This window comes from Lacerta agilis, chromosome 6, assembly GCF_009819535.1.
Source record: "Lacerta agilis isolate rLacAgi1 chromosome 6, rLacAgi1.pri, whole genome shotgun sequence".
Classification (NCBI taxonomy): Eukaryota; Metazoa; Chordata; class Lepidosauria; order Squamata; family Lacertidae; genus Lacerta; species Lacerta agilis.
Genome location: NC_046317.1, coordinates 14,253,961 through 14,269,168, shown reverse-complemented (window position 1 = coordinate 14,269,168; position 15,208 = coordinate 14,253,961). Strand labels below are relative to the sequence as shown.

The window sequence follows — 15,208 nt, the reverse complement described above, 5'->3', positions numbered from 1 at the left end:
ATTATCAAGTGTTAATACTGAACTTTTGACAGAAATGCTTGAAAAGCTCAATTGATTTTGGGGGTGAGCAAGAGTGGCTTTGCACATCCCTAACTTGTGCTGGCCAAATGTGTACTGGTGAGACCAAACTAGTTTGTTCTCTGCTTTTCTTTAACAGGGTAGTCAGATAACAGGGGAAATGACAAAGAGAAAGTTAGAGGGGAAAACAGCATCTGGAGAGAGAGAGAGAGATACTGTAAAAAATAATAATAATCAAACGTGGTTTCTATTTTGCAGGTTAGGATTAAAGGAGAGTCTCAGCTCTATAATGGTTGAAGACTAACCATTAATTGACCAATTTCTAAAAATAATAATTATTCACTCAATATAACTAAAGTCTTTGTATGAGACCCACAAATCTGGCTTTAGGACTTCATATAATGATGTCCATTGCCTTTTTTGCAAGGAAGGTTTGTACATTATATATGTACTTGAATTACATAGAGTGAATACAGTGTTTTTATATATCTATAACTATAACAAATAGTTCCAGTTACAGGTAGGTAGCATGCACACGAAAGCTCATCCCAAGAACAAACTTAGTTGGTCTCTAAGGTGCTACTGGAAGGAATTTTTTTATTTTTTATTTTGTTATAACAAATAGGATGGTCAAGGGCAACTTCTCTGCCATGGGAAACAATTCCTTATGTGAGTCCCACATTCATTTGTTCAAACAATTGCAAATTGAAATTGCAAAAATATTTTACACTACACACACAGCTAGCCATGCATTTATTTGTACAATCCCAATATTGTGATCGCTGCAAATTGTCTGTCTATATTCATTGTTCGGACACTTGTTTGAATGGTGTTCTGTTTTCTTTCCCCTTCGCCTGACCCCCCTCACTTTGTATCAGTCTCGAGAAATGGCTTCACAAGTAAGTATTTGTCAAATGTTTCCATATGCCCAGTGGTGGCCTAGACCAGGAGCAGTTTACCCTGGGGGGGGGGGCTAATCTCCCCATCCAATACCTCACCAATTTTGTCAGCAGTGACAGAAAGATATTAGACACAGTACTGTGTGAAGCCCAGTGCCCTGTTTTGGGATCTCCTTCCAAATTATCAGATAAATTATCTGATGAGAGGAGAGGGTTCAATAACACCTCCTCTCTACCTGGTATGTATAGGTCAGCTGAGAAGGTGGAGGCCCTGTTTCTGTATGTGCGCATGGGTGTGCCATGTGTGTGAGTGTGTGTCTGTGACGTGAGAGTGTGGAACAGCCACTCCCTTTCTGGTGGCCCCCAGAGTTGGCCATGGGTGCATGCCACCTTTGACTAAAGAAAGAAAATAGTGAGCCGTTAGATGAAAATAAGAAATCACAGTGAATCGATAGTACTTTTTGTATAGATAAATTAAACAATTTCTAGCCAAAGATAATACAAATTGTTTGAGGGACCAATTTAAAGTGCTGTTTTCGACCTTTAAAGCACGAGAACCACCCTGATATCTGCAGTTATAGAGCAGTATATAAATTTGTTATTTAAAAAATGGTTTGGAACCGCAAAAACTAAAGGATCACATTTCCCCGTATGAAACTGTTCAGACCTGGATATTGTCATCTGAGTCCCTTTTCTGTGGGCTACCTCAGATGTAGGTTCAGAGGGTGATAATGAGAGAACAGACCTTTTCTGTAGTATCCTCCACTCCTTGTTTATGGAATGTTCTCCCCAGAGTGGTCCGCCGGGCACCAACTTCGTAATCATTTCAGCACCAGGCAAAGATGTTTTGTTTTTCTGTGCATTTGGACAGCCCCTATGATACTATGTTAAATTGCAGAGCTCTTTTGTATTCTTTACTTGCGGGTAAATCGCTTTGGGACTTTTTAGTGGAAAGTAATATACAAATTTAATAAACCTAAACTGACTTAAGGGGGTGTGTTAATACAGTGGTACCACGGGTTACATACGCTTCAGGTTACATACGCTTCAGGTTACATACTCCGCTAACCCAGAAATAACGCTTCAGGTTAAGAACTTTGCTTCAGGATAAGAACAGAAATCTTGCTCTGGCAGTGCAGCGGCAGCGGCAGGTCCCATTAGCTAACGTGGTGCTTCAGGTTAAGAACAGTTTCAGGTTAAGAACGGACCTCCGGAACGAATTAAGTACATAACCACAGGTACCACTGTAGTGCAATCTAGTAATTGCATATAGTCCTGATTGTGTATAATACAGACTACAGGGCATTCCAAAATGAGACATTCTATCTAGTGATTTAGTGATTTTATGGAATTATGAATGTTGTGTGCATTCGTTTCATTTATAATATAAGCCAGTCCTCAGAATTATATCACACTCTTAATGTGACCAGGGAACTCTGTGCCATATATCATCCCCTATGGGGAAACGAAAAGCATAGGAAATCACTGAAACCTTATTGCTCCTGCATTATATGGGTTCTCCCATTATGAACACACACCTGATCAGCAATAACAAAATGCCAATGCCTGTCATTATATAAATGTATCATTGTGAATGTGGAAATTGTGCCAAACTGGCCTATGTTCTTGTACTATTGTAGCTTCCACTCTGTTTTGCCCAGTGCTTACTCATTCTGACCCTCACATGCAATAGTAGATACATGAGCCTAAGGAGCCTGTGTTCACCAGCTTCTTGGATCCCCTGATGCAGCAAAGGCTTAGAGCCAGGGCAGTTGGGCTGGGCCATTTGGTTGTGGACCTTCAGGGGCCCAACGAAAAACTGAATCTGGTTCTGCAACAGGTTCAGGAATCTGAATAGTCTCCCTCTGATGAACAAACTTCTAGCTTGTTCCATTGTTTCCATTGCCATTTCTCAGACTCTGGTTCCTGTGAACCTATTGCACTTCTATGCTAAATGGAAATGTGTGGTGGGAACAGGCAAAAGTAAAAGTGAGGTGCAAACCCAAAGGAATGCATATGCCAAAGTATTTGGCCTGATAGCCATGGTGAGATTCAGCTACACCTTCATGTTCTGCCCTTTATTTTTCTTCTGCATACACTTTCACCAACACCATGCATTTTGTGCAATATGGTCTTAAGTGATTCCATCCCAGCCAAGTTCTTCCTACAATTGTCTAATGCTTGGTCCAACGAATTTCCCCAAAGAAATTCATAGATTTTCTTTTGCATGATTCATATCATGGGTCTACTGTGGCAAATATTGGCTGTATGAAATAGTGGAAGTGGAGGCAGGGAAATGAAAGGGAGGTGAGAGGCATTGTCCTGAGTTATTTATTTTTAATGATAAATGGGGAAAGCATTTTCAAAAGGATTTAATTTCTTGAATGGTTTGTTGTTGTTGTTTTTAGTCTCAAATTTCCATCAGTGTGGAAGACTGGGAGGACACTAAGGATAATAAAGAACCGTTTAGCTGCCGTAGCAACCATCGTAACTCAACATCCAGTGATCAGTCCGACCATCCTTTGTTGCGGCGGAAAAGTATGCAGTGGGCTCGGCGGCTGAGCCGGAAAGTTCCAAAGCACTCGGGGAAAACTGCAGAGAAAATAAGTCAGCAGAGAATGAATCTTTACAGAAGGTCAGAAAGGCAGGAACTTGCTGAACTGGTGAAAAACAGAATGAAACATTTGGGACTGTCAACAGCAGGATACGGTAGGACATTTCTCTCTAAAGATAGATGCAACTTTCATTTTATGTAGCAGTGCATTGGACGAAAGGCTTGTCAGTGAACTTTAGGAATAGTGGGATAAGAGAGCAGATCCTCTCATAGATAAATAGCTCTAGAAAGCAGGGAATAGGTAAAAATGGACAGTTCTTTCAGTGGAGAGAAATAAGGTCCCTTAAAACTATGTATTGGGGCTGGTGCTACTTCAATTTTCATCATTTGTCTGGAGTTAGTGATAAGCAAACAAATGGCCAAGTTTTTGGAATACACCAAATTGTTCAGGTGGAAAGCAAAATATGTTTCTTGTTAAGAAAATGAAAATCCGGGGAATATTTTGAATCAAAATTATTTGGTAGCCACTTTCAAATCATTGCTAGGTTTCTGTACAGGGTCGTCATTTTTCTTTTTAAAAACAAACAAACAATTTTTACTAAAATGCTTATAAAAGGACCAACGATAATTGGTTAAATATAGCTCTCTCAGTTGATATAATTATAAGAGCTGGAAGGGAACACAAGGGTAATCTAGTCCAGAAGTTCTGAATTGGTGGTTTGCAGACACCCCCTCCCATGTGGTCTGTGGTACTATTCATATAACAAAATCTACCACACAGATAGAAAAAAATCAAAAGTAGGGGGCCCATGGCCTGGCTTTTGAAAAACAGGAGGTCTATAGTACTTAGCTAATTGGGAACCACTGATCTAGTCGAACCCCCTGCAATGCAGAAATCTTTTGCCCAATGTGGGGCTCAAACCCATGGCCCTGAGATTTAGAGTCTCATGTCATACTGACTTTCAAAAGCTATCATGTTTTCATAAATAGTAAAATATTCAACCATTTCAGACCAGGACTTACCTTTCGTTCCTCCGTGAAACACAACGTGGGACATAGTTTCATTGATGATCAGATATTTCATATTTCTCTTTCACTTTCTGCTTCCCCTACCACCTCATTTATTCCTTATCTTTTCAATAAAATAAAGAGGCGGTTTTGGTATGTCTGCTTTGACCCATCATAGGTCTAAGTATGGCCTTCATGTCTGAGTCATTTGAAGTACAAACCATACATCCTTCATTATTCTCCCTCTCTCTCTCTTTTCTCCTATAGATGAAATGAATGATCATCAAAACACTCTTTCTTATATTCTGATCAACCCTTCTCCAGACACACGACTTGAACTGAACGATGTTGTGTAAGTTGAAGCCATAAAACATAAGAATTCACTGAGCTTCTAATTTGCACTTTCATGCAACAGAGAACATTTATTTCTAAAGCTGTGCTGGAAATTCTCATTTTTGAAATTGGAGGATTAAGCAGAGTGAAAGATTTTGGCGTCCACACACTTATCACAACTGCTTCCAGTTTGCATAATCCTGATATTTCAAGCAGTAGCACCCAGTGGTGCATGCCATTTATCTTGCCTTTTTACTCATGGAATTGTCATGAAGCCAAATTGGAGTGAAGGGAGGAAGCAGTGCTTGCTCAACAAACCCTCTTGGTTTATTGAAATAAAGTGTGGAAGGTATGCACGATACTGTACATAGATATCAGTTGTGCTGTTACTAGCTATGATAGGTGTCAGGGATATCCTCCTTCCCTTGGATGTTGCTCATGAGTAACGACAAGCCTTTAGGTAAGCTATAATTATTTATTGTCCATAATGAATCTACAGAGTCTCTGCAGTCATGTCTGCTCAGTCAGTTTCAGTTTCTCGGAGGGGCGTGCTTTCACGCACCTGCCAACACCACCAGCGGCTAGGCACCCTGAGATGACATCTGCGTCTCCCCCCCCCCCGGCTCATGTTCCTGTCTGTGACTGACGGTGCTGGGTCTCTCCTCTGTCATCCCCAAGCCTGGCATCTCCCTCTCTTCCAGAGATATTTCCTGACGGGGGCTGGGGGAGGAGGATGAATCTGTGGAGATTATGGGTGTCTGTTCTCTATAACCCAGCGACCCCCCTCCCCTGGATGAGTCACTATCTTCTCTCCCAGCTCTAGCTTGCTCCCCTCTCCCCCCCCTGCTCCTCCCGAGTAGTTCCTCTTTCCCTGACAATAGGGAATCATTGTGAATTCAGTTGGGAGTTTTCTTGTTAAATCTAATGGCAATTGTATGTCTATATTTTTGTAGATATTTGATCCGCCCAGATCCATTGTCATATGTTCCAAACACTTCATCCAGCCGGAAAAACAGCTTCTGCAATGCCGTTGCACAGGACACCAGGGAAGAAACACAGCTTTGACGCTTCACACAGATCATTGATGAAAAGACGTTTTTATACAAATAGCTGTTTTGAAATTTAGTGAAAATAAGATGATGGATTTATTATATCCAAGCCTTTAGGCACAATGGTCAGCTAACACACACCGGGCAACTACTTTACTGTAACCACAGGAACAATTAGGAAAAGCTGGGTCTGGTTTCAAAACAGCTAATCTGTCTTGGAGATAAAAATAACAAAGAGAGACTGAAATCAAACAAGTGTGCCCAGAGTGTTGCTCAGTGAAAGGAGGATTTTAATGGGGAATCTAAATGGATTATTTTTTCAAAGAGATATTAGAAATTAATATATTCTTTTCTTATCCTGGTTTTCGTCAGCCGCTGTGGGGAAGTGGCTCAGTTCTTAACCATGCTGTGTACAGCATTCATTGTTATTTCTCTGTCCCACAACCATAAACTTCTGGTTGTTGCAGTTAAATTAATAATCAAAGGAAGTTTCAGGCAAGTCCTAACATCTTAAAATTGCAATTCAAAGCGATTGTTCTGAAAATTCACTGCTTGGTGACAATAACCCAGTATGCATTTCCGCTGTATTTTATCTCTCCTATAGCCTTTTTCAACCAATTTAAATTCCTGGCTAATTGAAAACGTTGTTTGTTTAGATTTGTAGCCCTCAGCATTTAAAGACTCAGGGCAAATCACAAACAAAAATGCAGCAATCAATCTCTGTACTAGAGACTCACAGTCTAAAGGAGAGTGATGTGGCGAACAGCTCAGCATTGTCTCCTGAGTTTGGAAGCCAGCAATCTGGTAACTACAGTCCCGCTTGCTGTCAATGTACGAAGACGTAGAAGTTCAGAAGATTTTATCAGACTCAGGCAGAAAATTAAGCTATTTTGTACACTGGATTTGGGGGGAGGCTTTTTTGTGAAGCGTCTGTCACGAAGAGGGAAGTGCAGAATGCTTGAGGGGTACCTGCTACTGTAGCACTGCTGAAGTTAAAGAAATGGCTTGTTCAGTTCCTTGGTCACCATTTAAGAACAGGATCTTGTGCACTGTTTTAAAAAGCAAGGTGTATGGAAGGTACGATGGCCTATGAAATGTTGAGACAACATGTAGCTCAAGGTTCCCAGGCTTGTAATCTTTCTACAAAAACATTTCTGCCAGACAGTTTAGCACCATGCTGCTACTGTATGGAGAAGGATTTGTCCACAAGACAGTCATTCTGTAAGAAAACGAGAGAACAGTTTTTTCGCTGGAGAAGGAGCTTTGAAAGCCGGAAGAGACCTACAGATATTTGGGGTGGGTGGGTTGTTTTTAGTTTTTACAGATTTTCAGTTGCCTGCCCCTAGTCTAAGTCAATAGTTAGACTATAATTTTGCTGGAGTCGTGTTCTGCAGAGTAGTTAATCTAATAATTCATCCAGCCCTAATCCTATCTGAGGCAGGCCAAAAACCAGTTGGTTAACTTTGATGTTGTTCTTGACTGAGATTTATCCACACCTATGGCCTGATTCATTCATTATTGCTACTGTATGAGAGCTGTTTCTGTGTCACGCCGGTTAATGTCTTTTGGTTTGGACAGCTTCAGACGCACATGTTGAAGGAACATGAGAATTGTGGGGTTGTGTCAGTTTCTCATATTTTTTTCAGTCTTAAATTTAGTTCTCCACGTTTGTGATTATTTATTATTTTAAAAGAGCCACCATGAAAATTCATCAGCTTTTTGATGCGAATATTTCCTAATATACACAGGTTTGTATGCAACTGAGCCTGTTATATACATTTTTGCAAAGCAATTTCCCCAAATAAACTGCATTTTGTATGTTATTTTCACTAATATATGCACTTTTAGGCATACTCTAGTATATGCATTTTTGTACACGTTACTTGGATGGAGAAACTGCATTGCAAAATTCGAGGCGGTATGAATTCAAAGGATGACTGTGCCAGCTTGTATACCGTTTCAGAAAATGCAAATTAGGCAGGTTCGCACTTAAATGCAAACTGAAACGAATTTTTTCCCTATCCCTATCCCTAAGTATAAGTAGGGATGTTTATATATTTTTTACTAAAATAACAGGAGTACATACATATTACTACACAAAGAACTGTTGGGACATGACAAATGGAGTAGGTTAGGGACAACGTCGCCTGTTGTTTGAAGTCCTTATTAGTGTTACATGTATAGGTTATGTTTTCTATATTGTTTGAAAGAGCTGTTATAAGTTTGTGTGTACAAATCAAATGACGCCAAAACTGCTCAACAAAACTCTCCGTGCATGTGACGGTAGCCTACTGCATACGACAGCATTTTAAATGGTCGTAGTATTTGTTGTAGGGAACCAGTTATTGTCCCAGCCATATGCTCTAACAGTTTCTTTATTTCTCTTTCTTCCATGTGTCAACTATGTGAATTAATAAAAGCCATTTTCTTATGCAGTGTCACGGTGGTAGCAACTTTTCTCACAACTCCCCCCCCCCTGTGTAGCTATGCTTTCTGAAGCTCAGGTGCCCATTTCCATATGTATAGATACAGCATGTTGCAGGGCGGAGGTTGGTGTCATGTTTTTCCAATTGTTCCATCCGTGCAAAAACTCCAGCTTGCCAGACGGAACAATACCATCTCCACCTTCTCCTGACACCCTGAGCAAATTTCATAGGGTGTGGGAAAAGAGGAAGGGGGTGGTGGAAGACCTGTTGTACAAGTGGAAGTTTTTGTACAGCGCTTCCACCTTCTACTGATTGAGCTAGTTAGGTGAAGGCTGTTCAGAATAATTCCCCTCCTACTTGGTACTTGGGTACGTGTGTGTGTGTGTGTGTGTGTGTGTGATTTGTACAGGCTGACAACAACTCATTGAAAAACCAGAGGCCATCATGTGGCAGTTAGATATTGTTGTTATTGCTGTTTTTAAAAGATCCAATTCATGGGAATGAAACCTTTTCCCTAATGACCATGTGGGGAGGGGATAGCAACCGAGGAAGAAAAGGTTAACCTTCTGCACCTTACATGTTGTGAGCCTTGAAAAATCACCTCCACTTTTCTGGTAATTAAGCTTGGGTGCGGGACGGACAGACACTCCTATTGGTTCAGATGGGGAAACAATGACAGTCAAAGAGGGAATCAGGAAGAGAAGAGATGATGGGTAGAGTATGTGTAAGTGTAAGATAGACAATGTGAGATGAAGGGGTTCGTGCTTGTTTTTGCATGTGGGTGGGGGGATGGGGAATAATAGTGCCATGCCTTTTTTTGTAAGGGGGCAGCGGCTAGTTGTCATTGTGACTCTGAAGCCAACTTGGGCTCATAGGAACTAATTCTGTATCCGTTGTCTCCTGGTCAAAGTGTTAGAAATTTGATGATCCCAACATTTTCCAGTGAAATTTTGCAACTTCACTTAATCATCCAGTTTCTAACACTTTGGCCAGGAGACAAAGGATATAGATCTAGTTCCCATAAGCCCATGTCAAAATGCTGATGAATACTATTCTCTGAGTCATTTAAAATCTCAATAATTTATGGTCCGGAGAATAATATCAGAACATTTTGACATTTACATTTCCAAACTATATCCATCAACAGCAGTTACCATACTATGGGCAAATGTTAAAAAGGAAGGAAGGAAGGAAGGAAGGGGTGGAATAGGCTCATGAACCTAACATTTTCCATTGAAATTTTACAACTTCACTTAAAATCTTAAGGTTTCACTTTAAATGTCTTTCATGTTTCTGACACAGTACAATGTTAGGATTTCCCCCCTGGCTAAACTGGGATGCCTTCCCTATGCCCCCCCCCCCAATTCCAACAGCCTAATTTTGATCTCCATTCTTCCACATATTGCCACTGTCAGTCCTTCTGTTTCATCCATTTATCCTGCTTTTCATTCCAACCAGTGTTAGGGAAGAGCATTTCACCACATAGCTTCTTTAGTTTTCTGCCAGTCCTTCAGTTGCACACAAACAGAACGAATTTTCAGCAACAGCACTTTACAGTTTCCTAAGCAAGGATAAAGAAGAGATTTGTGCTACCTTTGTTAAGGAGAGGTTTATTTATAGAGGTTCCTTCATTAAGTAATTGAGTAGAGGTGCTTGCAAAAGTTAGCATCACTGAAGAACCGGGGTAGGTGACACAGACAAACCAAATGGGCCACCACCCCCAGATGCTCATTAATGCACCCCACTTGTTTTACTTCCCTTGCCATGCCACATGACAAATCATTTTTAAAAAACTGGCCTTTTTTCAGAAGCAGTTGTGGGACGTGAGAATCTATTGTTAGAGGTAAAAAAAAGTTTTTTTTTCTTTTAAATATTACTTGACTGGACTTGACAAAGTTTTGTGCTACCAGATAGGTAGCTATTTGCTGTCCAGATAACATGTGTAACAGGCCTTTGGTTTTTAAAATATTGTATGAAAAAATAATGTGTGAAGTGCAACATTTGACATCTGTCTGGCTAAATTGCATGAAAAATCGAAACCCCACCAATTCCAAGAAAGATGTAGCAGCTTTCAATTATTCAGAAGAGGAGCAGAATGCGTATAGGAATTGGACTATTTCGTTGCTTATTCATGATGCTTTAAAACGGTTATTGCTCCCAAATTTGCAAAAGGGATAAAATATCCGTCATAATATAAACTAGCCTTGGGTGAATTTTCCACACAGCCCCACACAACTTAATTCACAATTCACCCATTCATTCCAAGCTTCTGTCTTGAAAATGCAAGGAAATTTCTCTCCCTCCCCCCATCTTTCGTGCTTTCCTGGCAATTTTCTCCTGTTCCATAATGTTGGGGCATACACACACATTTATTTACTTAATTTTGTTAAAAAAAACCAACAACCTGCTACTCAGCCAAGCAATGCACCCAGAGCAGCTTGACAGAACTGTCCTTGCCCTTGTTGCAATCTAAAAGTTATGAAACAAGAGGAATAGGGATTGCATAACAGTTGAATAAGAACGACGACACGGGTGTGGGTGAAAAGGAGGCCACAACTTATATTGACTACAGTGAGTAGTGACTATGTTGGTTTACTGCCTGCCTCACTGCCCAGCAATCTCCTTGCCTGAGCTGACAGAGCTACTCTTGGAGGCCATGTTGAGGACTTCCAGACTGCTGTTTTGGGGGAACTTCAACATCCATTCCAAGAGAACTGGCTCTGGGTTGGCTCAGGGCTTCATGGCTGCCATGACGAACATGGGGCTGTCCCAACATGTCATCAGCCCAATGCACGTTTCTCAACTGGGCAGAAAGAGGGTGATATGAAAGTGGGGGGGGGGGCTTTGACATAAATCCCTTGTAATGGTCCGATCACTTCCTTCTGAGATTTAGGTTTTCAGCAACTTCCCCCCTCTGCAGAGGTGGGGGACAAATTAGGACGGCCCACCCTCAGAGGCTGGTGGATCCAATGGGTTTCCAGATAGCTCTGGAGGATTTTCCAACTGATATAAATGATGCTGCAGTTGAAGCCCTGCCTTCTGTCTTGCCTCGGTCATGGACTGGATGAGAGCCAATAAACAAAACTCAATCCAGATAAAACTGAGGCACTGTTAGTGGGTGGTTCCCTAGACCAGATGGATGGGAAGTTGCCTGCTCTTGATGGGCTTACACTTCTCTGAAGGAGGAGATATATAGCTTAGGGGGTCCTTCTGGAACCTTTGCTGTCACTTGAGGCTCAGGTGGCCTTGGTGACACAGAGTGCCTTCCATCAGCTTTGACTGGTGGCCCAGCTTTGCCCATATCTGGACAGGGAAGGCTTAACTTCTGTTGTCTATGCTCTGGTAACCTCTAGGTTAGATTACTGCAAAGCGTTTTATGCAGGGGTGCCTCTGAAGATGTTTGGAAATTTCAGCTGGACTCAGAATTTGCTGGCCAGGTTGCTACCTTGCAGGGTACAAGGTGATTTGAGCATATAATACCAATCCTGGCCTGGCTGTACTGGGTGCCAATTAGTTTCCAGGCCCAATTCAAAGTCCTGGTTTTGACCTACAAAGCCCAAAATGGCTCAGAGCACAATACTTCAAGGACCTCGTCTCCCTATATGAACTAACCCAGACCCAGACCCTGTGGTTGTCATCTGTGGCCCTTCTTCATGTACAGGTACCTTCTCCACCAGAGGTCCAGAGGGTGGCAACACAAGAATGGGCCTATTCTGCAGTGGCTCCCTGTTTGTGGAATGCTCTCCCCAGGGAGGCTTGCCTGGCACCTTCCTTACATATCTTTAGGCACTAGGCAAAAACTTTCCTCTTCTTCTAGACCTTTGGTTCATTAAACAATCTATGGCCTTTAAAACTTTTTTGAGGAGATTGTTGTTTTTGTTTGTTACTATGTTATGTATTTTCATGTTTTTGTTTTGTAACGCCCCCTCCCCTTGATCCTCAGATGAGCAGTGGTATAGAAATTTAATAAAATAAACAAAGTGGGATGGGCATAGCGTTGAATCAGGGTCCGTATCCCATAAGACTTCCTGAGATGAATACACCATACCTGCTAGGTCCTTTCATGCTGGTTAGCTCCCATGGTATTCCCATACCTCAAGGCCCCTTAAGACTCCTAGGGATGGTGGGAGCTGTATAGACTCAGATAAGCATTCCAGGTGATTCCATGTTTACCATCAATAGCCATCTATACCCAACTACCTTTGATTTTCTTTTAAATAAGCAACTTAATACCAGGCTAGGCTTTGTAGCTAAGGGCTTACTTACTGAAAGAACTCTTGCAAAGAGAAGCATATTCACAAAAATAACTCTGTCGTGTAGCATTAACATAGCACACAATCGACCCAATTAGCGATTCTGCTGCCATCTAGAATTTTTGCATATTCTCGTTAATTGTGAATTCTATCCACATGAGGGGTGTTGGTTTTTTTTTTTTTTTTTGGAGTGAACAATATGTCATCATAGCCTCTGAAATTCCTCGCAATTACGACTCAAAAATACATCCAAATGAGCTATCCAAAGTTCTGTTCAGTGTTCCAAATGTGAAGCATCCCATTTTAATGCATCAGGAGGTTCTCTTGTATTTATTTATTTATTCGCATCATATGCATCTCATACTCTTTATTTCTTTTGGGTAGCATGGCAAGGACACAAGCCTGCCAAGGTTCAGACTGCTAGGCTAAAAAACAGGTGGCAGCTACTGGCCTGTGCACAGTGCTCAAATACTTGACATGAATGTGTGGCTAAGCCTGTTTCTAGTCTCTGTCACTTTAGCATTTATTCCGCTTAAGTCCATCCCATCCCATTTCCACATGAAACTGCTTTTTAAAAAAAACCTGCAGGAAAATGTCTATGTAAAAACATACTTAAGAATTTATTTATTTTAAAGCATAAAAAAATTAAAAAATCTCCAAGCGGTATGGAACATAAAAGCAAGAATGTCATTTAAACAAACAACAACATAAAACTAGAAAAAAACCAGTACTATAAAAGCTTGTAAAAACAAATTAAGAATAGGAACGCAAGCAAATGAAAACCAGGTTCTGCTCTTCGTGGATCAGGATTAGCCTGGGGGTGGGGTGGGGGAGACAGGTATTTACAAGACATCTGAAGCTAGTGATGGTTGCTGCTTAACATACTGGAGAGGGGAGGGTATTTGTGTTTCCGCAGCCACTCTGAGCGGCTTCCACTCTGAGAGCCAGCATGGTGTAGTTGTTAAGAACAGTGGACTCGTAATCTGGTGAACCAGGTTCGCTTCCACACTCGTCCACATGCAGCTGCTGGGTGACCTTGGGCTAGTCACACTTCTCTCAAGTCTCTCAGCCCCACTCACTTCACAGAGTGTTTGTTGTGGGGGAGGAAGGGAAAGGAGAAGGTGAGCCGCTTTGAGACTCCTTCAGGTAGTGATAAAGCGGGATATCAAATCCAAACTCTTCCTTTTCTTCTTCTTCTTCTTCTTCTTCTTCTTCTTCTTCTTCTTCTTCTTCTTCTTCTTCTTCTTCTTCTTCTTCTTCCAGCACATATAAAAACATAATAAAATGTCAAACACTCAAAACTTCCTGAAAAATAGTGGGAAATGCCAGTTTTGGGCTCACAAGAACAGGGATTTACCCAGAAGGAGTGCAGAACACACATACACGTGCTTTTGACTCACCAATCTGTACCCTCGCTCTCTGTAGGAAGGTAGAGATGGACTCCTCACCTCACAAAGCGGGATATCAAATCCAAACTCTTCTCTTCTTCTCTTCTTCTTCTGCCATTTGGTGTTAAAGCCAGACAGCCACCAACTTGCATTCTACCGGTATATGCTTAACACATGGATCTGCCCCTGTTACATTGTGCTGGGCCCTGATTTGTCCAAGATCGCCAAACAGGTGAGTTGCAAAGGAACTACTGACGGAATCCATAAATATTCAGTGAAGCCAACACATTTGACACATCTGCTGAACCATGCTGCTTCATTACAGGGCTAATTACCCTGGAAATGGATTTTGCCTGCTTGAACAGATGACTGCCTCTTGGGCACACCCAGCAATTCCAGACTTTATTTAGCTGCCTGACAGGAAGCACCCCTTTTCAACCTTTTAAAAGGCATTTTGCACATTTACACCCATTTAACATGTAAATTATGTCCCTCTCAAATGTACGGCACATGCATAGGTTAAAGCCTATATTGATCTCGTCTTTGCATTCTACCCTCTGTTAAATTGTTTATTGAGGTCAAGCTGAGATCAAGCAACAGAAATGAAAACGTTAGGTCCATGAATGGTTTAGTTAACCTTGAATTATGTACACTTGCGACCTAGTGCAGATGTTATTTAAATGTATTGGTGGTGCAAATTGAGGATAATCTTGATGGGCACAAGAACGTTTCAGGAGTCTGAGTACATCGCAATTGCAAGGGCCTAGTTGATTGGTGGTATCTTAGCTGTAAGATCATGGATAGGTGACCTGCTGGTGCCTCCAGATGTTGCTGGATTACAGCTTCTACCATAGAGGACCACCGGATTTGATGGCTGAAGCAACTCAACAACATTTGGAGGACCATCATTTTCTCCAGTGATGTCCACTGAGACTACTACTTCTTCTTTTTTGGCGATCGCTGGTAGCTGAGTAAGATTATCTTCCATAAACATGGTTTTAACAGTGACTGTGGAGGCCAATTCTGGATCCCCACATCCTTCCACAATGGGGATATAGATTTCTGGGCAGGAGTTGATCACAGCGAGGGTTTGCCAAGCGTGCCTTCCTCTTAGCACATTTTTCCCTTTCGTCCTGAGTTTGAGTGTCTTCAAAGCCCAAGACACCTTTGGTAAAGGCTGTTGGAGCACTTGCAGGCCAGTGTTTCCCAGTTGTCTGTATTTATTTTTTAGATTTGCCTTGTGAGAGTCTTTGAACCTCTTTTGTTGACCACCCACATTA

At 41.5% G+C, this 15,208-nt stretch overlaps 1 protein-coding gene across 1 annotated transcript in view; it reads left to right on the top strand.

Moving 5' to 3' along the window:
• Positions 1-6,548, top strand: part of KCNT2 (potassium sodium-activated channel subfamily T member 2) — a 222,524-nt gene extending 215,976 nt beyond the window's left edge. The window contains 4 exon segments of the mRNA XM_033151401.1: positions 897-917; positions 3,326-3,626; positions 4,747-4,831; positions 5,766-6,548. Coding sequence (XP_033007292.1) covers positions 897-917; positions 3,326-3,626; positions 4,747-4,831; positions 5,766-5,877 — 519 coding nt within the window. The 3' untranslated portion in view covers positions 5,878-6,548.
• Positions 6,549-15,208: the final 8,660 nt, after the last annotated feature.